The 27,061-nt window shown below is 36.0% G+C and overlaps 2 protein-coding genes across 2 annotated transcripts; one reads left to right on the forward strand and one right to left on the reverse strand.

Annotated features, from left to right (window-relative positions):
- Positions 1 to 5,121: 5,121 nt before the first annotated feature.
- LOC113239702 (ephrin type-B receptor 1-B) lies at positions 5,122 to 8,563 on the forward strand. Its single transcript, XM_026476792.1, has one exon. It carries the CDS (start codon positions 5,334 to 5,336, stop codon positions 8,367 to 8,369), a length of 3,036 nt encoding a protein of 1,011 aa, XP_026332577.1. The 5' UTR covers positions 5,122 to 5,333; the 3' UTR covers positions 8,370 to 8,563.
- Positions 8,564 to 20,551: 11,988 nt separating this feature from the next.
- LOC113227003 (UDP-sugar transporter UST74c) lies at positions 20,552 to 26,364 on the reverse strand. The gene has a single exon (XM_026459860.1). It carries the CDS (start codon positions 26,155 to 26,157, stop codon positions 25,171 to 25,173), a length of 987 nt encoding a protein of 328 aa, XP_026315645.1. The 5' UTR covers positions 26,158 to 26,364; the 3' UTR covers positions 20,552 to 25,170.
- Positions 26,365 to 27,061: the final 697 nt, after the last annotated feature.

A 27,061-nucleotide genomic window follows, 5' to 3' on the forward strand; every position in this document is an offset into this window, starting at 1 on the left:
CGGTATCTCTTGCCCCTCATTACGTGGCCAAAATACTACAGCTTCTTTTCCTTTACTGTTCTGAGTATTTCCAACCATTTTCCCGTTCGACGAAGAACCTCAACATTGGTGTACTTTTATACCAAGCATGCCAATACGATATGCCATGCATGCGTCTGTACCATAGATACCTATAGGTTTGTACATACGTATTACATTTGTTTTTTTATCTACCATTACCCACTATCTAGCAAATGTTACTTATTATGAAACAAAAACCTTATTATTTTATGCATAAATATATCACATATATAATATCAATAGGTACATACTAGGTATTACTTCTACTTAACCGTATTACCTACTTACCTATTTAGATTCTAATAACACGAAAAGACAGTAAGAAAAGCCAGCCTAAATAATGAACATTGACAATAAATGCCATTATTGGTTGATTAGCAACCTTTTGTTAATTATTGAACATTCTGTGACGTACTTATAAAACTTGGACTTGGTTACAATTACAGTTATATTAATAATCATCATTCGCACTATTAAGTCGTGGTCAGATTCACGTAATACTTATGCACAATAAAATTTGTTTTTGTTTTTTTTATAACTTCATTTATTATATTAAATATAGCTGGAAAGAAAAAAAAAAGGAAAGCATGGTTGTTGTTTGTTACGTACAGGTACGTAACAAACAACAACCATGCTTTCCTTTTTCGTATCATCCACAAATTAGTAGGAATGGGCGTTACAAATCGTATAATATAATTATTCAAACTATATATTGTGGCAATATCGAAAATCCGATATCGTATATCTTAGAAACCATGTATCGATATTACTCCGCATCGCGTATTTTATAGCGATGCCGAATCAAGCCGAGCGATTACCGAGTGGATACCAACACGAAATCATATATTTTCTAAACTATATACCGATATTGCTTCCAATTAGATTTTCACTATATTACATACATATTCACTGAGTGGATATCAACGCGAAACTGTCTTTAGTGCGTCTTCGAAACTGTATACTAACATTGGCCCGCATTACTCTTGTAGAACTATATCCAATAATGTATAGTTTCGAAATCTGATTCCGCATATCAGTAACGTGTATCGACGCAGCGCGCACGCGGACTGTATCCATGAATAAATACACACATCAAAAGTGTCTAGGGATCAAGTACGTTTAAGAGTATTGCTGCAATTAGGGTTAATTATATTAACTTTTTTGTATCGCTATTGATACTTTTTAGTGAGTTTTAACATTTAAATAAGGAATATTGTTTAAAATTCGATAATAAGAAGAAAATCGATTGTCAATGTGGTTTTGTATAAAAATGAGTTATAGCGTTTTGACAAAATCATTACAATATCTGCATCGGAACCGAAACAATTTACATTATTATGGAGAGACGACATCATTTAACCCGAGAAGTGATGATGCGAGCCGTCGGAATGTTGGAAGCTGGTTCCAGGCAACGTGCTGTGGCTTTCACTCTTAACACTACACAGAGCGTCATAAGTCGCCTCTGGACGCGCTATCGCATGACGGGCAGTGTGGCCGAGCGACATGGAGGACGATCTCGCATCACGACTCGCAGACAGGACCGGTATATCCAAAACACTGCTCGACGGAATCGTACCATGACCGCCATGATCTTGGTTACGAGGCTCCACAGCTCCTCAGGCTTGCTAATAAGCGATCAAACAATCCGAAATCGTTTACGTGAAGTGGGTCTGCGATCCCGAAGGCCGCTCAGAGTTCCACCTATTGCACCCTGCAATCGCAGGACCCGTTTACGATGGGCTCGCGAACACAGAAACTGGGAGGAAGAAGACTGGCGCTATGTGTGCTTTTCGGATGAATCCCTCTTCGGTATGAGACCGGATACAAGACGTACTCGAGTTTGGAGAACATCTGGACGTCATGAACGTTTGAGATATTGTCAGGAAGTTCATCCATCTGGTGGGGGAACAATAATGATATGGGCCGGTATTTGGATCGGCGGAAGAACCGATCTCATTTGGATCAGGGGTAACCTCAATGCTCAAGTTTACGCAGAGAGGATTGTTTCAGATGTTATCATCCCTTTGCGAGGCCAGTTGGGTGATTCATTTCAACTAATGCATGACAACGCACGTCCACACACGGCTAGAGTCGTAACACGCATTCTTGCCGAAGCTCGTATCAACGTTCTGCCGTGGCCTGCTCAATCGCCAGACCTCAATCCAATTGAGCACGCATGGGATATGCTTCAAAGAAGAGCTGTGCCGAGTATGCATACCGTACATACTCTACAACAATATTTTGACTTGTTACAAAACACATGGGCGGCCATTCCTCAAAGTGATTTTGATGAACTCATCTTAAGCATGCCAAATCGCTGTAATTGTGTGATTCGTGTTAATGGTGGAATACAGATTATTAATTTTCTTATCTTTACAATAAAAATGAGCAAAATCATCATTTTCGCCGTTTTTTTGTCATTTAATTGACGCCGTTAATTTGAGTTTTTTCCCACAATTTGCAAAAACATCAATTTTAGTTTATTTTAATTAAATATAGGGGTAAGCGGTTAAATAAAACATAAGCATTAAAGTAAGAAGTCGTCCTGGAAGACTGGATTTGGTAAATATTGCTTAAATAATTTTTATTTCAAAAATATTCACTTGATCCCTAGACACTTTTGATGTGTGTAGTTTTGAAATCCGATTTCGAATATTGATATTTAGTTTCGATACGTTATTCAGAAAAAGCTATATTACCCATTCCTACAAATTAGAAAAATATATTTTAAATTTTTATTGTATTGATATTCAATTATTTTTTGTGAACTTACTCCACTAGTTTGTTATAATTATCAATACAAAGATCGAACACTCAGAAAAAATTCCTTCGATCCGGCCGGATTCGAACCGAGAGACGTCTTCTAGCTTACCGTGTCAGACGCTATACTACTAACTAACTAACTAAGACACGGAACGAAACGTTCGATCTTTGTATTAATAATTATAACAAACTAGTGAAGTAATTTCACAAAAGAAATTGAATATCAATTCAATAAAAATTTAAAATACAGCGAATAGCGACATCTCTCGCCAGAACTGGTGACTGTAAAGGTATTAATTGGGTGATAAATCTTTCATAGATTTCTCATAGATGGCACTACGACTAAAAAGTCGTTGAAAAAACCAAATACAAAGACACGACGCAAGCACATAGAAAAATTCGTGAGGACCGCTGGTTCGTTCCGTGTCTTAGTTGGTATAGCGTCTGGCACGGTAAGCTAGAAGACGTCGTCGGTTCGAATCCGGCCGGATCGAAGGAATTTTTTCTGAGTGTTCGATCTTTGTATTAATAATTATATAAAAATATAGTTAGGCAAGCTAGGCAAATTTGCGCACTTTTTTTTACCTTCAATTTTGGACTACTAAATAAATATAATAATAATGAATATTTTATCTGCCTAACTGATGGTATAAGTAATAAACATTACTAATTTAATCTTTTTTTTTTCATAAATAACATTGAATAATTGAAAAAAAATTATTTTAACAAAAAATGATAACTGTCTAATTCTGTCCCACCTTTGGGGTACTTTGATTTATCGCTTAGGGCACTTTGATGTGTGAATCAGTGTGCCATTCCTGGTTACCACCACGAGATAACCAACTGTTCATAAAGTATGACGGTAATTATGCTTCAGTACTTGCTAGATCAAAACTTCTTCCTAAGGCATCATTTGAAAAGTGTTCTTGGAAGTAGAAATACAGGAGGAGGAGCCAACTATAGAGCAAAATGTCACTAGTTCACCTCTTTCTACAGATACTATAATGCGATCTGATATGAATTTGTGTTTCGTCAATACCTTTTCATATTGTGAAAGAAGAACTCTGTAACGGCAGTTTTGTTAAACACAAAACTTCTTGCTGCACAAAGGTATTCTGCTGCTCAGCAGTGAATACTTGTACAACTGTGTACTTTGAAGTGTTCAATTATCTTTAATTTATAATTTAAATCTTTCAATGCGTTACTGTGAATTAGATACGGTATATTATGTATGTTTATTTTCATATTTAATTTCTGCTTGTCGTAAAGACAAAGTGTTCACAGCAACTTCAGACATTGCCGTCTTAATTTCAATAATGACTTTTTAATTAATTTGTTTATTGTAAATTTTAGGTTTGCACGTAAATGTAACTTGTTAAAATAGTTTCACATTTTTCATACAAAATAACTAACAGTGACATTTTAATTGACATTTTTTAATTTTAACAGTGACAAAAGTGACATTTTGCTCTAAAGGGGCACTCTGTTACGTACTAAACTGCCCCACTTACTAGTGTATAAAAATACCCCACTGACCAGTTTAAAAAAAAAACATTTTTTTAAAAACAACTCTAGATATCGCCCCAAAGTTACATACAATTCTAGTTATTGGAAATGTTAATTTACCCTGTATTTAAGACAGATCCTGTAAAGTGAACAAAACTGCAGTGGATCTTGTATTAGTGTCTCTTATTTTTTTAGTCAATGGTTGTAAAAATACTTTGTTACCTGTAGACCTACTACGTATATTTATTGTACTCTTCGACGACAACGATTAACTGGTGAGCTGCATCAACGCTTGTCTATTACTCGTACAAAGTAAGCTTCTTGGTACAAAGCCACGTTTCAGTGTTATCACATCACAACTAATATTATGTCTGAAGGTATGCAAATAATACAGGTATGTGAATGTGCCCCTGTGTCAAATTACCCCGCTCGCCCCTAGTATCTATAAATGTCATGTCATATTATTAGGCATTAAAATTATTTTAATAAGGAAAGTATTTTAAGTTTATACATCTTATCACTCATGGAATTTTAGGCAACCTAACACTAAACAATTTCTATGAGTTATTTATTGTTTGCGTATTCTATTACATCTAAATGCATTTTTTAATATATTTTTCTGTCTGGTAACACTAAATAGCTGCGCGTCCATGTCAAGAGGTGTTTCTTCTGTGTAGTGTAATATCGGGATCAATATAAATGAAAATTGTGGAATCCTTTCTTGAAATAGAAAAAAATTGTTTCTAATCATTATTAAAAAGTAAAACTTGGAACATTGAGTTCATTAGGCCTAGTGCGGACGTTAATACAATTATTGCATTCGCGAGCTCTTGAAAATATTGCAGTGGAGAGAAATGACGGGGACGACCTTTATCTCCGACAAAGTGAAGTGCATAGCCGTATAGTGAAGACTGCATCGCTTGCATTATGTAGAAGAGACGAAAGCGTAAAGTGTTTACGGACGCGTTTCGAGTATTTGGAACGTGTGTAAGTATGCGGTTGAGATGATGTGGCTCGCGGCTGTGGCAGCGGCGGTGCTCGCGGCCGTCTACGTGCACGCCGAGCAGGTGCTGCTCCTCGATACCACTACAGAAGCAACACTGGGTTGGACGCGGTTCCCTTACGGCCCGCAAGCCAGCACACCTGGTTGGCTCGAGGAATCCTACACCAACTTCGAGAAGCAAATCAATTGGCGATCGTATGTAGTCTGCGATGTCGCTCATCATAATGTCAATAATTGGTTGTGGACACCCTTCATTGAGAGAAGAAACGCTAATCGCATTTACATAGAGATTAAGTTCACTATTAGAGATTGCTCTCTATTTCCAGGCAATGCACTTAGTTGTAAAGAGACATTTAGCTTGTTGTACTATGAGTTTGATGTGGCAACTCGGGAGCAACCACCTTGGGAGCCAGAGAGCTATAAGCTGGTGGGCCGCATTGCGGCTGGGGAAGGCAGATTCAACACAAACTCTGAAGTTGATATCAATACTGAAGTTAAAAGTATAGCTGTTACTAAAAGGGGTGTCTACTTTGCATTTAGAGATCAAGGTGCATGTATTTCAATATTAGCTGTAAAAGTTTACTACATCACATGCCCGGAAGTAACTATAAACTTTGCACGATTCCCTGCAACTCCAACTGGCCGAGAAGTCACTGTCATAGAGCAGGCAAATGGTACCTGTGTTGAAAATGCTGAAACTGCTCCAGGTGAGGCTCCTCCTATTTACTTGTGTAAGGGTGATGGCAAATGGACACTACCTAGTGGCTCTTGTAAATGCCGACCTGGATTTGAACCAGATCACAACAACCAGATTTGTAATGAGTGCCCTTCTGGGAAATTTAAGTCACACACAGGTGATGACCTCTGCATACCATGTCCTGATTATTCAGAATCAATAGCATATGCTTCTGCTGAATGTAAATGTATCCCTGGCTTCTTCAGAGCCAAAAAGGACCCCAAGAATGTACCATGTACACAACCACCATCTGCACCAGATAATTTAACAGTTACTTTTGCTGACCAATTTTCAATATCACTAGCTTGGCAACCACCACATAAAAATGGTGGCCGCTCTGATGTAACATACAGAGTGTACTGCATTAATTGTGGTCCAAATGTGGAGTATAAACCTGCATCCACCTATCTTAATACTACTAGAGTAACTGTAATTGGATTGGATCCAGTCACAGAATATAAATTTCAAGTGTTTGCAGAAAATGGAGTAACAGAGCTTACAGGTGAACCTCCAAAAAAGGTGGAAATCACAGCTGTAACTGAGGCTTCAGTAGTGAGTGTGGTCTCAAAATTACGAGTAATCAATGCAGAAAGTGACAAGTTGTCTCTGACTTGGAATCCTCCACCAACTGACATGACCGATCCGGATGACACTATAGAAAGCTATGAAGTAAAATGTTTTCCAAAAGATAATATTGAAAAGAGTGCAAATGCAACATTAAAAATAACAAAGGAGTCTCATATAACAATAACTGGTTTGAAAAGAGATACAGAGTATGGTATTAGAGTGAGAGCAAAAATGAAAAGAGGTTGGGGAGAATTCAGTGATATTTTATATGCGCGTACGGCATCCGTGCTTGAGACAACTTTTGTGGGTGAAGAAGAGGGTGCTCAAGTCCGACTCGTAGCTGGGGTTATGGTTGCCTTAGTTGTTCTCTCAGTGGTGGGCATCATTGCAACTGTTCTCTTTTTGCGGTCGCGTGCTGACGATGAGTGTGATAAGAAGCAACCAAATGATTGCAACGCATTGAATTATCGTAATGGGGAAGTGTACACAGGTCCTGAACGTCCAGCTAAGACTAGTAGCAATGCTACCACACCACTTTTTGCAGGAACTGGTTCACGCACTTACATTGATCCTCACACTTATGAAGATCCTAACCAAGCTGTAAGGGAATTTGCTCGTGAAATTGATGCTTCATGTATTACAATAGAGGCGATTATAGGAGGTGGTGAATTCGGCGACGTATGTCGCGGAAAGTTGAAGTTACCAGCTAGTTGTGGTCAAGAAATAGATGTGGCTATAAAAACTCTCAAACCAGGATCGACAGAGCGAGCCAGACGTGATTTCCTTGCTGAAGCTTCTATAATGGGTCAATTTGAACATCCCAATGTGATATTTTTGCAAGGAGTGGTTACAAAATGTAATCCTATTATGATAATAACAGAGTTCATGGAGAATGGATCATTGGACACTTTCTTGCGTGCTAATGATGGTAAGTTCCGAGTTCTGCAGCTGGTGGGAATGCTGCGAGGTATCGCAACTGGAATGCAATATTTGTCAGAGATGAACTACATTCACAGAGATCTTGCTGCTCGAAATGTTCTTGTCAATTCGCAGCTTGTATGTAAAATTGCCGATTTTGGTTTGTCAAGAGAAATCGAGTCGACTGCTGATGGAGCATACACTACTCGAGGTGGTAAAATACCAGTACGATGGACAGCGCCCGAAGCAATTGCTTTTAGAAAATTTACATCGGCCAGTGACGTTTGGTCTATGGGAATCGTTTGTTGGGAGGTGATGAGCTTTGGAGAGCGGCCTTACTGGAATTGGAGCAACCAAGACGTGATTAAGTCAATAGAAAAGGGGTACCGCTTACCTGCACCCATGGACTGTCCTGAAGCAGTCTACCAGCTCATGTTAGATTGTTGGCAGAAAGAGCGTACGCATCGACCAACGTTTTCGAGTATAGTAAAAACCTTAGACAAATTAATACGTTGTCCAGAGACATTGAGAAAGATCGCACAGAACAGGTCCGCAGATCCTCTAGCGGGTGACACCCCCGACATGATTCAATTCAACTCTGTAGAAGAGTGGCTGGAATGCATTAAAATGTCTCGATATATTGAGAAGTTCCGCGCGGCAGGTATAACAGATATGGACGCTGTAGTCGATTTGACAGTGCACCAGTTGGCTTCTTTGGGCGTTACATTAGTTGGACATCAGAAAAAAATAATGAACAGTGTGCAAAGCATGCGCGCCCAAATTCGAGTCAGTGGCCCTTACGGTTTCTTGGTGTAGTGCTTTATAGTGTGGTATGTTGTCTCAGTGATTGTGATTGATAAAGGTGGCTTACTAGCCAATGGACTATTGATCTCGATGTATGTGCCCATGGTGGGATTCGATTACAGTGATATACTAATGAATATGATGCATTTTGTATATTTTTCTAAAATGAAACTGTCTTAGAATAAAAGAAAGCTAAAGTTTAAAAAGAAATCTTTCATAATTAATAATAAGGGATTATCAAATCTTGTATGCTGTTTATATTTCTTTTTTACAATATTGTTGTTTTTGTTTAGAAGGTGTAGAACTTTTAGTATGCAGCTGAAGTGGTCAGCTTTTATATGGCAGTCTAATATTTAAACCGGCCTAATATTTGATAAGTCAAATCCATTGCAACATTATACTAGCTTTATTTTCAACCGTTCCACATATTATGTAGAGATACTGTACAACGAATCACAAAGTCATACATTATTTTAATGCTCAAAAACGACTTTGATTATTCTTATAGAAATTGTAAGAGTTTAGTGCATTATACTTTATAATTGCCATTCTTATATATTTACATAAAACTTTTTGACTTATGTAGGCACACAACTGATATGGTTGTTTAAGTTTTTTGTTTCTTTGTAATGTTTTATATGTACGTATTTACTAGTTCAGTTTTTGAACAAATCTTTACATTGAAGAATGTATCCAGTAAGTGTGAGATGGAATATTAAATTTATTTATGACTAATGTAAGAAATAAACAATAATAAATGAAACAAGAGCAATAGTGGCAGGTAATCGAAAATCCGGGAAACGATTTAAATATAGCAATTTTGTAGAGTTTAATACATAGATAGCAAATTTTCTTATATACTTTTAGTGTCACAGGTAATAGAAGTTTCGTGGTGTTTATGAATATTTTGAATTGGAAGTATTGTAACAAGGTATTAATGTAAGCGTGTAATACTCATTTTACCGATGTTTTAGAGAACTTTTGACGGAACATGTGTTTAATTCGTCACTGCCAATGTGATCATTTCAAGTACTTAATCCTCTAGACTAATGTCTCAACAAAGCCTTTACATATTTTTGTTGTATTTATATTACAATCCTTTTACAAAGGCTGAATGTCTTTACTTTAGTCTAAATTGTAACTTTATCAATTTAAATGTTTATACACAATTTGTATACTTTGTGATACTTAAAAATCCTTATTTGATTTTGAACATAAGCCAAATGGTTTCAGTTTTCATATGTACTATTTTATTATAATATAGAGAGGTTGTGTTAATTTTGCGTAACATTGAGAACAAATCATATTGTGCATAAACATTTAAGCATACTACTAGGGTTACTTTATTTGAATATGATTTTTAATTATGAGCAAGTTAGTGGTAGATGAACAAAATAATGCCAATATAGTTGTAAGGGCTTTGCTTCCCTGCTTGTGATGTTTCTTGAGAGTTATGTGCTGAGCGACTTATATATTTGCTAAGCGACTTAATACTGCTAGCGACTTGAAGAAAGGATGGGCTTTTTAAGAGCTATGCTCTTGTTTGTGAATGGTCCTCCACTTACCCCTTCCGTATCTCTTTTCCTTGAACGCCTCGTACAACCTTCGTATGCATCTGGTTTATTATAGCTAATACTCTAGTCTTCCTCTATCTCACCTTCCTTCCTTCGATATTTCTTCAATGTTGTTTTTGATTAAGATGTCGTCTCGTAGAAGGTGAAGCGCCCAACGAACATTTCTCATCTGTTGTTCTAAGATGCCTCTCGATTGTTGACTACGTGTCTAACAATCATCCTGAATAATGCTGCTTATCATTCGATATTGTAATACTTTCTCTAACCATTATATATTGATTTATTCTACAAATGCTCAATGTAGCCTAGTTTAAATATTAAGTTCGACTTGATCGTTAATATTTCTTTGTATAGAATTAATGGTGCAGGTAAATCATTCGTACGTTGAAGCCAACCACAAAGACTGGGCATCGCTTAGGTGTGCATTTGTAATTGTTTAAAAGCAAAATTTATAGACGTAATCGTCAATGCGTGTGTCGACACATATCTTGCTACTTAGTAATGAATTATATCGGAGTTTCTGTTTTATTTTGGGGTAGTTCCTATCCCATGTACAGGTTTCGTCTTATTTGCACGAAGCAAGTGTCTTGATGACGTGAACATGTTTTGGCTCACCAGAATGCCTTTATCGTTTGTATTCTTCTGGCAATAAAAGTGCCTAAATCTAGCAAAAGTTATGAGTAGGTATATATCTCTCTGAATACATTTTCAAATTTTAGTGAATTACCAATAATACAGCACATTATGTCGTAAATAAATCATCTTTGCGTACATGTGTAGTTTTTCTAGATTCTTGCAGTGATAAGTTGTACAAATAAGCCTTTCTATTGAATTGAATTTTATTGATAATGATTCATAAGCTACATTATATTTTTACTAGCTTTACAATCGGTGTAACATTGTTATGGAGTTTATTTAATAACAATTCTGTTTCAATGTTCGCTCTTCATTTTATTAACTTGATCACATTTTTACCTCTCTAAAGAATAATTACAGTTTATAAATGCTCTACGCATACGTAAGAAGGTATACCTTCTGAAGTAACTAAATCAGGTCCAATGCTCTGCGACTTAAAGGTAAGGAGCAGACATTGACTTACAATTATATGGACGTCGAGTCCGCGCTAAAAAGTGTCCGCACTTGTAAGGCGCTAAAATCGTATACAGAGCGCCAAACTCCGCTTTAGTCTTCATTTGTTCGACTGACAGCGCGATACTGCGATGACATTACTATTTAAATTTCGAATAGGTTGACTTGGGACATTTTTTTAGTGGTTTTTGTATTAGACCCGTCGTCCATTTATTTGTAAGTCAATGAGAACAGAGGACACTTTAGTATGCTATTGGCATTTTATCATAAGCGTCAGAGTTAAAGATGTCATCAATATCACATAATTTTCAATATTCAGAGACCTTGTCGGATCTATATTATATTTTCTATGATCGTCTGCAATTTGCAGGCTTGAGTGCCATTTAATTGACTTACACAAATGAACTTACAATTAAGGTCAAATTTTACGGTAGTGCAAACTTTTGGCGATAGACGCGACGCCAACCGATCGCGGTGTGCCAACAGATTTGCGCCGCAGTGTCCGACATGAAGTCTGTTTGAGTTTTGTGTTAGTGTCCTCAAGTCTTCCCCAAAATAATCTGCACGAAATAATTTATATGTGTCTAGTGCACCCTTTTACATTCGTCGCTTTTACCAAACAGTGTGAGAAATTTCAATAATCAAAACGATAATGAAGCATTTGATGTTAACCTTTTGTTTCTGTAATTTTGTTATTACTTTATGTTAGAGAATTCGTATAACGTTTGGTAACTATTTCTGAATCCTTCCTTGTATTTAATTACCTAGGTGTATGCATATGTCCCTATTAGAAATCCCGGTGTAAAATATACAACCGTAGACGTTAAGCAATATGTAAAGTGTCTTCAAAATAGAAGCAATTAAATTTAAATCCGTGTTCAAAAATCACTCGCATAACACCAATCATATCTGCAATTCGTTAAAGTAGCAAACAATTATTTATACACATGAGGGTCGAAAGTACGTTATTTATATGATCCATTTAACTTAAAAAAGATTAGCTAGAATAATTTAAAATATTTATAAGACTTTTGATACACTGAACACAGAAGTGTGAGGTAGCTATATTTTAAAGTCCATTTGTTAGAGTCGGTTGAAATGTGGTGGAATGTTTTGATTTTTATGAAGAGTACGGAGGAGGCATACGATTAGAATCCCATAGCTGCTATTCAATTACATCGGTGATGTAAACATTTCATGGGAATGCGCTAAGGGAGCAGTTCTAGATATTATGTAACTTGTTTGTCTTTTTCCAGGATGTTATATGATTACGGTGAGAGATGAGTATTGTAAACTCCGATAATAATCAGTATACTTATATCAATAATTGCGCCGTGTTAGATGTAATAAATCGTCGCCTTTGATATTTACCTCGATTACAGTGAAGTTCATTGCACCCGTCACAAAAATGCTATGAGGATCTCATTTTCTGCAACGCACTGTGCGGATCGCAGTTTTGGTAAACCGCAAATATCAATCGAGTAAATTTTGTAGAGAAAAGCCCTTAGCGCTGTAAACAATATGACCTAAGCATACTGATACAACAATGTATTTCTGTACTTGTAACGTATAATACGTTCAAGTACATTGAGTAAATCTTTAGTTTTACCGGGCATGTGGCCTTGTGCAGTGCTTTGTAGAAAATGCTAACATGTGATATACAGTACAGAGATTTAGATCCTTACTTTTTCTTAAGAAAGTTAGATTTAACGATGCTTAAATGCGTTGAAGACGACAAAGTAGCAATATTTTATCTTTTAAACAAATGGAATAGTGAAAATGTAGTAACACCAAGCATAGCCTAACTAAATGTCATATTTACATAGTGATGTTAGATTTATTTATAAGTTCTTTTTTGTATTGAATTAGTGCGTTGGAGCGATTTAATTCTAACCCTTTAAACAGGGCATGTCATAACGATAAATAAAATGTATCGCTCTTGCGCCGTATACAAATGGTTATAATATACTTAGGCAGTTTAAATCTTTAATATGAATCTAATTAGATAAAACGAAAGTGTAAGCTTGGCTATAATTTATGTAATAAACTATTGATACGTACATCCAGCACTCTTATTTCTAATTTTAAGTACGCATGCAAGTTATTCATGTACCAAAAGTATGCAAGTTATTAAATGATACATTTACCGCCTGGTCTTACTTGATAATCACGTCACGATGGGAATGGCACACGGCAGAAAAGTGAAAGTATGAGTACGACACAAGTGACGCCCTCTATGTGAGGCTGTCTGCAAACGTTCGTCAACTACAAAACCAACGCATTTGGCAGTCAGATGAAGTACTACTAGATGCCGTTAGAGGACCGGAAAACAAAAAGTTTGCCTGATCCTTTCATATATTGCACATTGCTTTCGTAGTTGGTCAGTCTTACCGAATAATGCTGCATCAAAAAGATTCCAACGTACACCTTCCGCTAGACAAGTCAAGGCTTGGTGACGTCATGTAAAACTTATCTCACCAATAAAATACAAGGATTTCATCAATTTAACATTACTGACGATTTCCGCTACTGATTAACCCAGCGATGACGTAATTTACTAAGCATACAAAAATGGTTCCTACTATATACTAAATCTATGGTTCCTACATTAGATTTATAGATATGGTCTGATAAAGTTTTTTATCTGCCTAAATAATAAATAAAACAGTCTATAGTTCATCCATTTATTGACACCTACGGAATTTAAATAATATGACGCAATCAACGATAGTATTATTTTGTGCTCACTGATATGACATCTGAAAAATGATAATGCGAATTGCACTAAGTATGCATTTTTTATCCTAGATCAAAGTTAAAGTATTTACATAATTCGTTACAACAATACAATTCCAGAATTATGTACCCATCAGAATAAGTAATATCGCGCGTGGCTTGTTCCAACGTGACGTGTATTTTTAAGTTTGACTAGTCGCAAATAATGATTTAGATTTACTCCATCCGCTATTTTAAACTTAAAATGTTGCAGTACTCTTCATGCTCTGGAATAAGCTTATTACCACGATGAAAATAGTGGCTTCGATAGTGGACTATATTCCGGTCATTTTATGCTTTTTATTGCTCCGTGGCCGGTTCAGAAGCGAAAGGTTTCTCTATATATTCACTAGCGTTTTGTTTTTGTCCTCTCACAATAAATAATATGTAGTTTATACGTGAGATGCACCATAAGTTTCCGGAATGAATAAGAAAAAAATACTATAAATAAATGGTCTATAAATGGCTATAAATGGTCAGAAATGAATTTATTGTTCCTCAAAATATTCTCCGTTAGCGTTAATGCACTTTTTCATGCGAATGAACCAATTTTGAAAACATTTATGCCACTTCTCCGTGACAATCTCTGAAACATACTTGTCATACTTTTCGACAGCCTCTTCAGGTGATGAAAATCGTTGACCGCGTAACTGGTTCTTAATTTTTGGAAATAAATAAAAGTCACAAGGTGCAAGGTCGGGACTGTACGCGGGATGGCTCATAAGGTCAACGTTGTTCACCTTCAAAAATTCATTTGTCTGTCTGGCCGTGTGAGAACTGGCATTATCGTGGTGCAAGATGATACGGCGTTTACGGTTATTTTTACAGAGTTTGTCAATAACTTCCAGCAAACAAATGGTCGTGTACCAATCACCATTCACTGTACAACGATTCTCCAAAGTAACAGTAGCCACGTGTCCAGTTTTATCAAAAAAAGAAGCAATCATCCGCTTAGAGGTACTTTGCACGCGCGCCACTTTGTTTGGTGTCGGCTCATCTCAAATTGTGAGGGATCCACCGAGAGCACAGCTTTTTCACACATAAATATTTGTGTAGTATTGATTGTATTTGACTCACGCCTATGCCTAAAGATGTCCGAATCTCATGACGTGTCACATGCCTTTCTGTTGTGTTCATTCAGCGCACAGCATCGATGTTTTTGTTGTTCACAGCAGTGGACCATCACGAAATTCATCAATGAGATTCACACGACCGCGTTTGAATTCTGCAAACTAGCTATAAATAGTCATCTTGCATGGTGCTTCATCGCCAAAAGCTGTTTGAAGCCGAGCGAAGCTTCCTTGAGTTGTTAAATTACACTTCAAGTCGTAGAAAATCATACTACGAAAATTTTCACGAGTTAAATACATGGTGATATAAACAACCAATTTCTAAAATGACGCCATAATGTAAAAACAAGTGACAGTCAGATGAAACAAACTGTATTCTACTGCCACAGAGTTCCATTTTCAAATGTTGTAATTACTTTTTAAATATTGTTTATGTAAGTGGGATTCGGTCTGGACCTTTTGGAGGGAAAAGTATCGTTTTTATTTGGACTTTCAATTATTTTGTGAAATCTAGTTTAAAGTGGAATAGGATAGTGCTATTGTGTCTTGATCGAAGATTAAAACGCGAAATTATACGAATCTCGAACTAAAATACCCGTATCGGCCCGTTCTAAGGAATCCCGAGTCAATCCAAGCACGCCGCCTCAAATTGCCTATCCTCTTTGTGGCGGCCATATTTACAGAAACATAATTAAACTTCATGTTTAGGCTGATGGCTTTGCCACAGCCTTAATAAATTAAAAAAAAAAAATTAAGTAGGTGGCCAGTTCCGGAAACTTATAGTGCGCCCTATGTAGGTGAAGCGAAATAATTATTATATACCTATGTAGTTTAAAATCTTTAATGTCTATCTAAATAGATAAAACGAAAGTGTATGGTATGGAAAACTGATACGAAATACAACCTTCTCTTATTTGTAATTTCTACAGTATACTCGTGCAAGTTAGGTATGAAAAATTGTAATATATGTATATTCGTGCTCCTTATACATTGATCTATGTTACGGTTAAGCGTGATACAACATTTTTTGTGTTATGCTCGATAACAATGTTGCTCAAAATTACATTTCGTAAACTGGTGAATAGTTACAATATTGCTGCAAAATATACATTTTACAAGTTCTTTTTTTAATTAAAAATTCTAACCAAAAGATATGTATATGCCTAAATCCCAAAAATACAAAAAGTAAGCACGCTCAAGAAAAATAAAGCTATAAAAACGAGTAATTGATTTATTGTGTTCTGTTTACACAATCTCTGTGTTATTTTATTGTCTATTTTGGGTGCGATGGTAAAATATTTAGAATTGACATCAATAAATTATGTTGAATTTAAAAAAAATCTCGTCTCAAGAGTTACGAAAATTGGCTTAAAAATGCCTTAAAACAAAAGTTACATTATTACGCGAGAAGGCCAAAAGTTACGAAAATTGTAAGAAATTTAGCCATCTGGCTACACTGCTCGATAATCGTAATTATCTCGATTAGAACCACATCGCGGCAGAAAAGTGAAACTATGAGTAGGTACGACACAAGTAGCGCTCTCTATGTGAGTCAGTCTGCAGTCTGGTATAATTTAACAACGTTGACAGTCCGAGCAAGTGCCACTAGATACCAAAAGGGACGCAATAAAAATCCAGCAATTTGTTTGCAAATGTTTCGCGTCTTTTGTGACTCTACTATATACCTGAATATATAATATAATGCTGCGCTGCATCAAGAAATATACTAACGCACACGTTTCGCTATACAGTCGAGGTTCGGCGACGTCATTCTCATCTACTTAATTTCAACAATAATACCTGCAAGTAATTCTTCGGTTTAATAGTAAATCACGATTTATACAAGTATAAATTGTGAGTAACTACAAGTAACAAAATACAACTATTTATGTCATTGATGATGTAATTTCATCAGAAGAATGTAATAGAAGACGATTTTTGTTTGCTTAGAAAGTAGAATCGTCTTCTGTTACATTTATAGGTGCAGGCTGTTACTTAATTTTTGTATCTGCACATTACCTACATTTACCTACCGAGTCTCCATCTTCGAGGTATATCCTTTATAAACAGTTACATTCTCCCGTACCTCAGACATAACAGAAGGTAACTATATAATATAAATAAATATTAGACAGCATCACATACGTTGCTTTGATCCCAAAGTAAGTACCTAAAAAACACACATGTGATATGGAAATCGGAAACGACGATGGTACCACAAACACCTGAACCCGAGACAATATGGAAAAGTTAGTTTTCTACACTGACCCGGCCGGGTCATGATTTTAGGTGCCTATGTATGTAGTATACATACGTATAGGAACTTAAAATAATTAATATCTTACCAACTTTTACATCAATATAGAACGTACACTCATAGCCCCCACACTAGGGAGACCCTGTATCGCGGGTGCCATGGACACACACCGACAACCACAAATTACACTCAAACTCTCGAAATAAATAAATGTTGGCCATACAAATATTTGTCTCGGGAATCGAACCTGGGACCCCTGCGCAACGACAATCTAATTATATCACTTACCAACATTGACCTACCTTACCAATAAGTAATTTTAACTGCCTTGTGGCCGTACAGTCTGCCACGCAGAGGTTCCAGGTTCGATTCCCAGGCCGAGAGAAATATTATACTGAGAATAAAACCAAGCATTAAAAATACTTATTCTATTTATTCACATCATAATATTGCGTTTAAACAATATGGCGTCTGATAAAATACAAAATTAATTGCCTTACGCATTTTAGTTTATCCTAAAATAAAATTATTTTATTCAAATAATTCTTTACAAAAACAACAACCCAAGGAACTGGAAACAATTTTGATAATATAGTGCATTCGAGTGCCTTATGTCAGCGACACTATAGAATTTTGAAAATTTGACTTGGAATAAGGCATGCTGAAAACAATATTGATATCATAAATAACCTTCACGTTCTCTTGAAGATGTGAAGGAGATTTAAGATTGTACTGCGGCGATACCGCCTTCACGTTGAGGACAAAGGCGGTATCGACGAAAATCATCACAGTTGCATGGATTTTCACATAACATTATACGACTGAAAGGTCATGATTGTTTGAACTTAGTAGACATGGAATATGTATGACTACGAAAAATAAACATGGTGTCATTTTATACAAAATACAACAGATCATCTGATGTACAATACATTAAGCTACAAAATCTCTAATTTGCATGCCGCCATGGGTCAATTACACGTAAATAAAATAATAATCAATGTACACGGTCATAAAACTTACTATATTGTTATTTAAGTTGTTTTCGTTTAATTTCAGCGATCATAAAACGTATAAATAAAATAAATGCACATAGATTCCCTAAAATCTACAAGACGCAATGTCTGCGTTACACCTAAATACCTTACAACTTTGGTAAACGTTTTAGCCACTCCCTCCCGTCATTAGTATACTGTGTATAATGTACGAAGAAATATTTTATGAATTTCCGAAGTACTGAGTACGCATGGACGAAGTGAGTCATGCTCGATGTGATCATAGTAAATTTCGATTCAGACATGTGACGCCTCCTCTTTAAATCACGAACCTAACATTCATAATACACCGCTCCATGGCTCTACCCTGCCTCTTTCATATGAGCTTAAGCAATTGGAGCATGAATAAACATTTACCCTGTATCAATGTAATCAGTGCCAAGACAACAAATATATATACTCGTACATACATGGTGTACACAAACATTGGCTCGGATACCGGTAAAATTTCTGAACCGGTTTGGAGTCAATGAACCCCGTACGAAATAGGAACATTGGCATTCTTTTTAGGAATATAAATATTTTAAATTTTATATTATAAAACTGTCACCTCTATTGTTTTTATATTTTGTCGAATATATCATCATGTGGACATATCCGTATCTCCGTTTTATAAAGCTACAAGAGGCCCTGGTCCTTTATGCTAGTGTGCGTATGTACATTGTAATTTAAATTTGTTATTATGTATAGGGTGCTCCTATTACGGGGAGGTATTAAACATTATTAGTTATGTAATAAGAACACTGGCATTCTTTTTAAGAATATAAGTATTTTAAATTTGATATAATCAAAGAGAGACGCAGGCTTTTCAGAGGCGTCGCGAGCATAGCGCGAGGCGACTTCGAAGTCCCTGCGCCCGTGTAAGCTGCAAACCCGGCACCATAGGTAAAGCCGGCACTGCGTCTGCGACTAAAAAGCGCAATAGATGAAAGGATTCGCATTGAAATTTATGGAATGCCAACGATGAGGCCTGTATTTCAACCAAAATATTATGGTGACGGTTGTCGCATGTTTGTAAGCAAAATGTGTATGCACTTGTGACCGCTAAGGATTTTGTATAATTCGCCATTCAATATTCTTTTCATATTATTATTATTTAATAGGTAAGCAAATTACACTTGAAATCGTCACATTTATTAAGCAGTTACCACGCACACGCACATTTGTAAAGCACCTGTTTTTTGGAGCTGTTCAGTTTTTATTTTGTTTTTGTTCCTTTATTTTTTTTCCACAAAATTCGGGAAGCATAATATTAGTAAATAAGTATGGCTGTTTACAAAAATAACAGAAAATGACCGAAAAATAAAGTTGGCGTAGTGTTCATTGGAGGTATCAGTTTGTTCCCATTTACAATATTTATTAATTGGCGAAACGTCCTGAAAGAGCTCTTCCAGGATGTTTTTACCACGGGTCAATTCCATACATTTTTGTCATCCAAGTACGCAGAAATTGTATTTAACTTTAGTATAAAGTTTTTGTTTCCCCAGTGACAATAATTGCCATTACATTCATGGTCTACCATGAATGTAATGGCAATGATGGATTTATTCACAGCGTATTCACAGAACGTATTCTACGGTGTGATCCCTTTCGTTTATTTCGCTTTCAACATTTGTATTAAACAAATTACTTATGTACAGTTTGTTTTCAAAAATTTAAATGTGTTGATATATATTACAAAAATGTAGAAAATTTTAATTTGTGAGGACAGCATTAACCCAAAACTACGGTATCCACAAAAAACAAATCGTCGTAGCAGACAGTGGAAGAACATTACTGACATTTGAATAAATAAGATATGAAAACTATACATATAAATTATCACACACGTGTATGTACGCTGCACGCCGACGTGAGATTTGGAAAGAACGTGTGAGTTATGTTTAAATTATCAACATTTAATCAGTATGACATTATTGAGAAAATAAATAAATTATAGACCCGTCATGTGATGTAGAGACAGATGGTATCCAGTTACACGACGCGAAATTTTAACGCGACCGCCGCGCGGCCACCGTGCACCGCCCCGTTACTGACTAGGCAACAACATTTAAATTCCTCTGAATAATACAACCACGTGGCCGCACGGCAGCTGCCACACTAGTCCGCGGCACGCTCGCGCGTCCGGGACGCTCAATTAAGTTAAAACGTAAAAGCTAAATAAATAGAGCGTACTTTGCCATAATAGTCAGATGCACATGGTCGCTGTGCGGCGACCGCGCGGCGTGAGCGCGATGAAATTCGTGTCTCACGGTGTTCCTAACGCGCAGTTGTGTTTCCATCCAATATTTAAAAAATATTATATAGATATTTTTTACCAAAATTATCAGGTACGCCGTGTGTCTCCATGTCACGTGGCGGGTTAAAAGATGAATTCATAAATAATAAATATTGAGTAAAAATATATTGTACCAATGCACATTTACGACCCGAACAAATCACAAGTCCTGTGACTACACACGCGCATAGTACGCGCTAACAGCATAAGTACCTACGTATAACATAACAAAGTATCTACAAAACAGTTTTGACACATAACATGAAACTATTTAATCCTATCATTTACGATTAGAATGAGAATTATACAACAGATAGATGATAATATATAGCCACAAAGATATTGATCGTTGTACTGTTAAATACATTTAACAAGCAATAATCTTTCGCAAATGAAAAACTATTAATATTCAGTCGTTAAATGCAGAGACGTTTAAGAATTATTACCTTTGCTAATAGTATTAAAATTTAATACGATACGTTTTTCTATAGTTCATAAAGCCTGCTGCATCTTTGCGTTGTTTAATTTAAAACAAACACGACTAGAAGGAAATTGCCGGTGCATCTAGCTTCTATTTTTTACAAAACACGCAGCAATAAAAAATGCCGGGTCAGGACGTGCAATCAACTGTTAAACGTCTTTTATCAATTGGAAATAATGCTTATATATTCACTAAATTACGGTTATTTGTTTATGTGGTACTAAGTTTTTAATGATCTCTATTTTTACTAAGTAGAAGAGAAAATGGATCTCGGAATAATTATGAATTTACATGTAATAGGCAATTACTCTTAGAGTGTCTAAAATTTGTGCGGTTTGGAAATTAGGTTTGAATATTTATAGCGTAATAGTAATATGGTGTCCTTCCCGTGCCAACTGAATGAGGGATTCAGTGGGTGCGGCACTTCGGAATAAAAAATCATGGCTATTCTTCTTATTAAACAATCAGAACTTAGAGAACTATGTCAAACAAAACAAGACCCGTGTCCGCAGTGGGACGTCATGTCATGGGTTGTTTAAGGCTTGCTCCCGGAATTTCTCGGTACCAGAAAAACCGGGAAATCACGGTATTGACGAGATGCAGTCAGTTCTGATACCGCGATTATAGACACTTTGTACTTTTGTTTATAGCAAGGGAGCAAGGAACCTACCTAATGTCGTTTGACTTGTGTTTTATGATCAGATGTCTGATAATCGGATACTTTTTTATCTGCAACTAACATCGAATGCTTTAACATGCGCTTTTGTATCGACAAAATACCGCGACACTGGGATTGACGAACTTATTCAGTCATAAGTACAAAACTGAAAGTGTTATTTGTAATTTTACAATTAGAAAGTGAAAAACGTAAAATATATGCAGAATAAACTTAATATTTCATTAGTGGCATAAAATTATAGAAATTGAATTGAAATTTGCGAATGTGAAAACATCATAGCACAATTGTATCGTTTGATATCTTACGCGCAGGTGCAACCTATAACTTGTACTTGTGCAACCTGCAACCCTAAACGAGGGATTTTAGTAAGTTTTGTGAATCTTCTTATACGATGTTCTACCGGGAATATCGGGAGTATCGGTAGGTACTGGGCTCAGCTCGGTACCGGTACAATCAGTATTCCCGAGAATCAAAAATTTAGGAACCGGACCCGTTTTGCAAGGTCAAGGGTTGATATAGTAGTGTACAATGTATACAGAGAATAACTTTTACTAGAACAAAATAAACCAAAGTACGCACAATTTGTGCGTCGACTGCTTCTAATCGGTTTGATTAATTTCGCAATCAATGCAGGTAGACATAAAAAGCATTTCAATTAGCACTACATGCCTAACTCATATACGATAACCAATTATGCGCGTTATAACACCTACATATGCAATATGTAGCTATTCTTAACGAGTTAATTTTAAATAAAAGTTGAGGCTGCGTTCTTGGTAATCTGATAGGTACTAAAAAAACATATTTATTAAAAACATCATTCATTCTGACGACTTACAATAGCTTGTATATTAAAGCGTTTGTAAACAGTTGAAGCGATAGCAAAAAGAGGCTTCTCTCGGCCTTGTCGGAGCCTGTGAATTGTACGATATTTGTGCAGAATTATGTTTACTGTTAACGCAACCTCATAGTTGAATCACCTAACACTATTGATAAAATGATGCATAACTGTATTAAACGAAAAGATAATACACGGGTATGCTACCTATGTATGTACAAACCCTATAATGATGAAAGATAGACACAATTATGGGATTTTTAATTGTTTCAAATTGTCAGCATTAAGCATGGGACTTCATCACAAATAGTTAGAAAATTTACCAAATGTTCTGCAGTTCATCTTAAGATGTGTGTGTGGGTTGAGTGAGCACCTTTTGTAAAATGTTTAAAATATATTACTCATTTAGTAAAAGTTCTAAAACAATTGTCCATTCCACTCTTTCCTATATGTAAAAAGATAAAACAAGAGGAAAATAACTTAACACACTCACTCAGTTCTCACAGAGAGCCAGTTAGATCTACAAAAGTATTAAGTTTGCATATAATATTATTGTACTACTTTTAGTAAAAGTTTAGTTAAGCTATCGTATTTAATTACAGATCGACTAGCGCCTTTTTCAAATTTTGACAAATACTTTCTAAGACGGTTTAAGAGGGTGCTCACTCAATTCACACACACGTCACTTTAACAGGTACAGAAACAGGCTATGAAGATTGTATTGAGTCAGAGTAAAGATCACGAGATTTGTGACTCGATTGCTGACTTTATTTCCCTACATAGCAGTATTAAGATTTCATTAGTAACATTATTCCCTTAAAAAGGCTTTCTTTCTCACTATAGAGCAGAGAAAATACTGAACAGTAGATAGATATTTTTCAGCTGTGGACACATTGCATTGTACTAATATAACAATGCACAGGAAACACCCAATTTGTCTAGCATATACCAAACGCCGCATGACAGAAGTAGCTAGATAACAATATTCAATGGTTGTGCTCACAAATAATAACATGGTCTTGTTATTTTATACTTATCTATTGAGTGAACAGTATTGCAAAACACAATTAGACAAACAGTGGTAGGAGATGTCTGACTGCTGAAAGTTTAAGTAGCTGTTCATAGCCCTAGGACATTGCAGCAATTAGCCCTTTAGCCGAGTCACGAAAATCGATCATAACTAAATAAGCACTAATAATCATCAAATATCAATATCGGCGTGATAGTTAAATTTAAACTAATTGATTGTATTATGTAAATAGGTCAATACAAATTTGTTTGAACAACAGTATAGGAAAGTCCAATTGCCTAAATAAGGCAAAATATATCTACAATAGTTACTTAAATAACATTATTTTTATCACACATACTATTTTCTAACTGACTTATAACAGGAGATTTCATGCATAGCACATACTTACATGTTTATAGCAATTATTGCGCATATACAACTTGATGTGAAAATAACACTGCGTGATACGAAATTAGTACCCGAAAAACTGATAGCTGTATTAGAGTGCTATTACTTACAGTATATGTTCAGTAAATATCTTATATTTCTGTCACATCTAGTTTTTGGGGTACCTGTACGCATTTTAGTAAAAAAATAACGTAATTGACGAAATATGTTTATTTTATGTAAGTATTTTAGTGATAAATTATCTGACAGCATAAATGTATAGTTTTCAACAATGAATACTGAAAAAAGTGGTCTTTGCGAGTGCAAAAATTTGCCAATCCAAGTTTTGTTTGCTGTAGACAGCACATTATCAAATTGCAAGGAACAAAAGTATCTGATAAAATATGAAATGCACATTTGCTATATTTTACACATATTGTACATCATGATAAGTTCTGAGTTCCGTACCTGTTTTGTGTATCATACTATCTTGTCTTGGCAGAACAGAAATAGAACATTCATGCCTTTTGCAGCAACTGATACTGCAGCATGAACACAGTAAACTACAACAATTATGAGATGACCAATGACTTCCAATGTGGGTGCTGGATTAGCTGGACTCGAGTTAGATTCTCGATAGGAACATTTTGAGAAAGTAACTTTTCTAAATTGGTTATGGTCAAGGTGTTCCGGGTAGTGCTCCGGAGTGAATTTCCTTGCTCTTGTACTGATACTACAGGGAATTTTCCAGTTTGAGACCCTGTGTAAAAAATTTTTTAGAAAAAAAACAAGTACGGTGCAGGTACTTTTTAATTGTTTCCTTAGTACCCCAGAAATTATATGTGCAATGAAAAAAACTGAATTGCTATAACATGATAATAATAAATAAACAAACCAGGACATTTGAGAAGCATACTGTGCATATGTTTTTTTCAAATTCGTAACACAGTGTAATTGATGCACAACAATGCAATATATTGAATGTGTATGTACATGTACAAATACATAATTTGATTATAATGTAACATGACCTTATAAGATTCAATATCCTATCTAACTTCAAATATAGTTTTTGTCATAATTCACTACAAACAATGATCTTGGACATCAATAATATCCACAACTATATTAATATAAAATTTGTTCTTAGTGAACTTTTAATGTTAACTTATTTATATGGCATATTTTTAACTAACGTATCATTAACACTGTGTACACACCAAAACTCCAAATAAGGTAAGAAAGTCATCTTTGGTTGCAACCTGCTTTACTATATTAAGTACATGTAGCACTGGGTTGATTTTCTTTTAAAATATTGCTATACAGAATCAACTTTTGCATTTGCTATATTTAGTGGGGCATATGCTGGTGCGGGTTTGCGCTTGAAAGTGACATATGTGTACAAGAGACTTGCCAGGACACTTATGTTCAATCCAACAAAGTTCAACCATGAATAAACATAGTCACCACCAATAACCATACCCAGGTATGTTACTAATACATTCTTAAGGCACCCAATAATGGTGGTAGTCAATGCACTATTGTGCTGAGTGCACAGCATCACACTGTACGACAGAATGAAACCCATCACACATGATAGCATGAATTGTATTTGGAACAGTATATCATTCCAATATGGGTAGTTAAGAGCTTTGTTCAGGTCTCCAGTAGACCATGCAATGTATGCGGCCGGAATTATCATGAACAGTGCATTGTAATACATCAATCCATATTTACCCAATTCCTTTGAGTCCAACTTCTTTTTCATGAAAACTCCATTAGCAGCTGTGAAACAGTCATTCAATAGAACAAAAGAGTAGCCAAACCATGAAAACGTGACGTCATCGGCGGCCGCGATAAGTGCGCCAGCAACCATGGCCATCACACTGCATTGCACTGCCCATGAGGCTCGAATGCCAAGCACGAATCGCTCTCCAAGCATTGTCATTAAGATGCTGAACCGCCGAAGGGCAGTGAACATGGGTAAACTCAATTCTTTAGTGCCTCCCAATCCTGTGACCATGTTCCCTAGGTAGATGAGTGGAAGAGGCCAAATGCGTTGCACCACACTAAAGTCGAATGCAGGAAATTTGACAAGCTTAGCATGCCGTCCAAACCACAGTACTGTAATCGTCGCTATCATTTGACCCAACCCTAACGCTTGGTACGAAGGGAACCCATACGTAGTCAACACTGTTTTGTTCACAACTGTTATCATAAACGATGCAACCGCGTAGAACACCGCACTGAGGATTTTCTTCACCATGTCAACTTCGGTTTCTTCGATTGTCGCGGGACTCGACATCTTGGAGTTCCACGTATTAAATGTGGTTAGAAGACGCACAGAGGTAACAAATTTAAATTAAGCAATTTCGACATGAATGCTTGCCGGCGGCAGCACGGTTCTTTATACAGACACGGTAGTTCATTACGTATGCGAGCATTCATCACGGTCTGTTGAAAAATACATTTTGATAATGAACATTTAATTGAAATAATCCGCGATTACGGGGCGTGTACAGTAAAATATTATACAATATCAGAACGTTTTTTTTAATAGTTTGACATAAGATCGACAAACTATTGACATTGACAATGATTCGTGTCGTCATGGACAGTAAGAATTTAAAGTCTTGCCATTTTAGAAAATGGCTGTATCTTACGATACCAGTGCCTCAAAAAGAATGACGCACCAAGAAATTAAAACTATAGCCGTCCAACCATAAAGCAACTTTTGTCTCTGGGTGTAGTTGTAGTTTAATTTTTATTTATTCTTAATTTACACAAAAAATCAATTTATCGCCTTGAAATAGCCGTAAAAAAATAACGTTTAGATTAATAAAGTGGTCATTCTTTAAATCTCTTTCTAAAACCTAGCTTACTTGAATCATTGTTTTGTTGGACAATGAACGGTGCATTTTGTGAACAAGCGACATTTTGATAATTTTTTCGTGTATTGCCATGCCAGTCAAAAGAATTTGTATCAAAACGTAAATTATATATTGAGTAGTCGTTGCAATTCTGTGATTTTTATAATTATGTATATTTAGTGCGTAAGGAAGAAACGAGCGACGCATACGTGGGCAGTTTGATTATCGCGTCAATTTTTCAGTGAGTACACCTTCTTGTAGTTTTGGGTAGCGGACGCGTAGTTCTGAAAGTGGTTGCTGTACAGTTAGGCGAGTGTAATTGTTGGCAAGGGCTCGTGG

Source organism: Hyposmocoma kahamanoa, unplaced genomic scaffold (assembly GCF_003589595.1).
Source record: "Hyposmocoma kahamanoa isolate Upper Pololo Valley unplaced genomic scaffold, ASM358959v1 100021, whole genome shotgun sequence".
Classification (NCBI taxonomy): Eukaryota; Metazoa; Arthropoda; class Insecta; order Lepidoptera; family Cosmopterigidae; genus Hyposmocoma; species Hyposmocoma kahamanoa.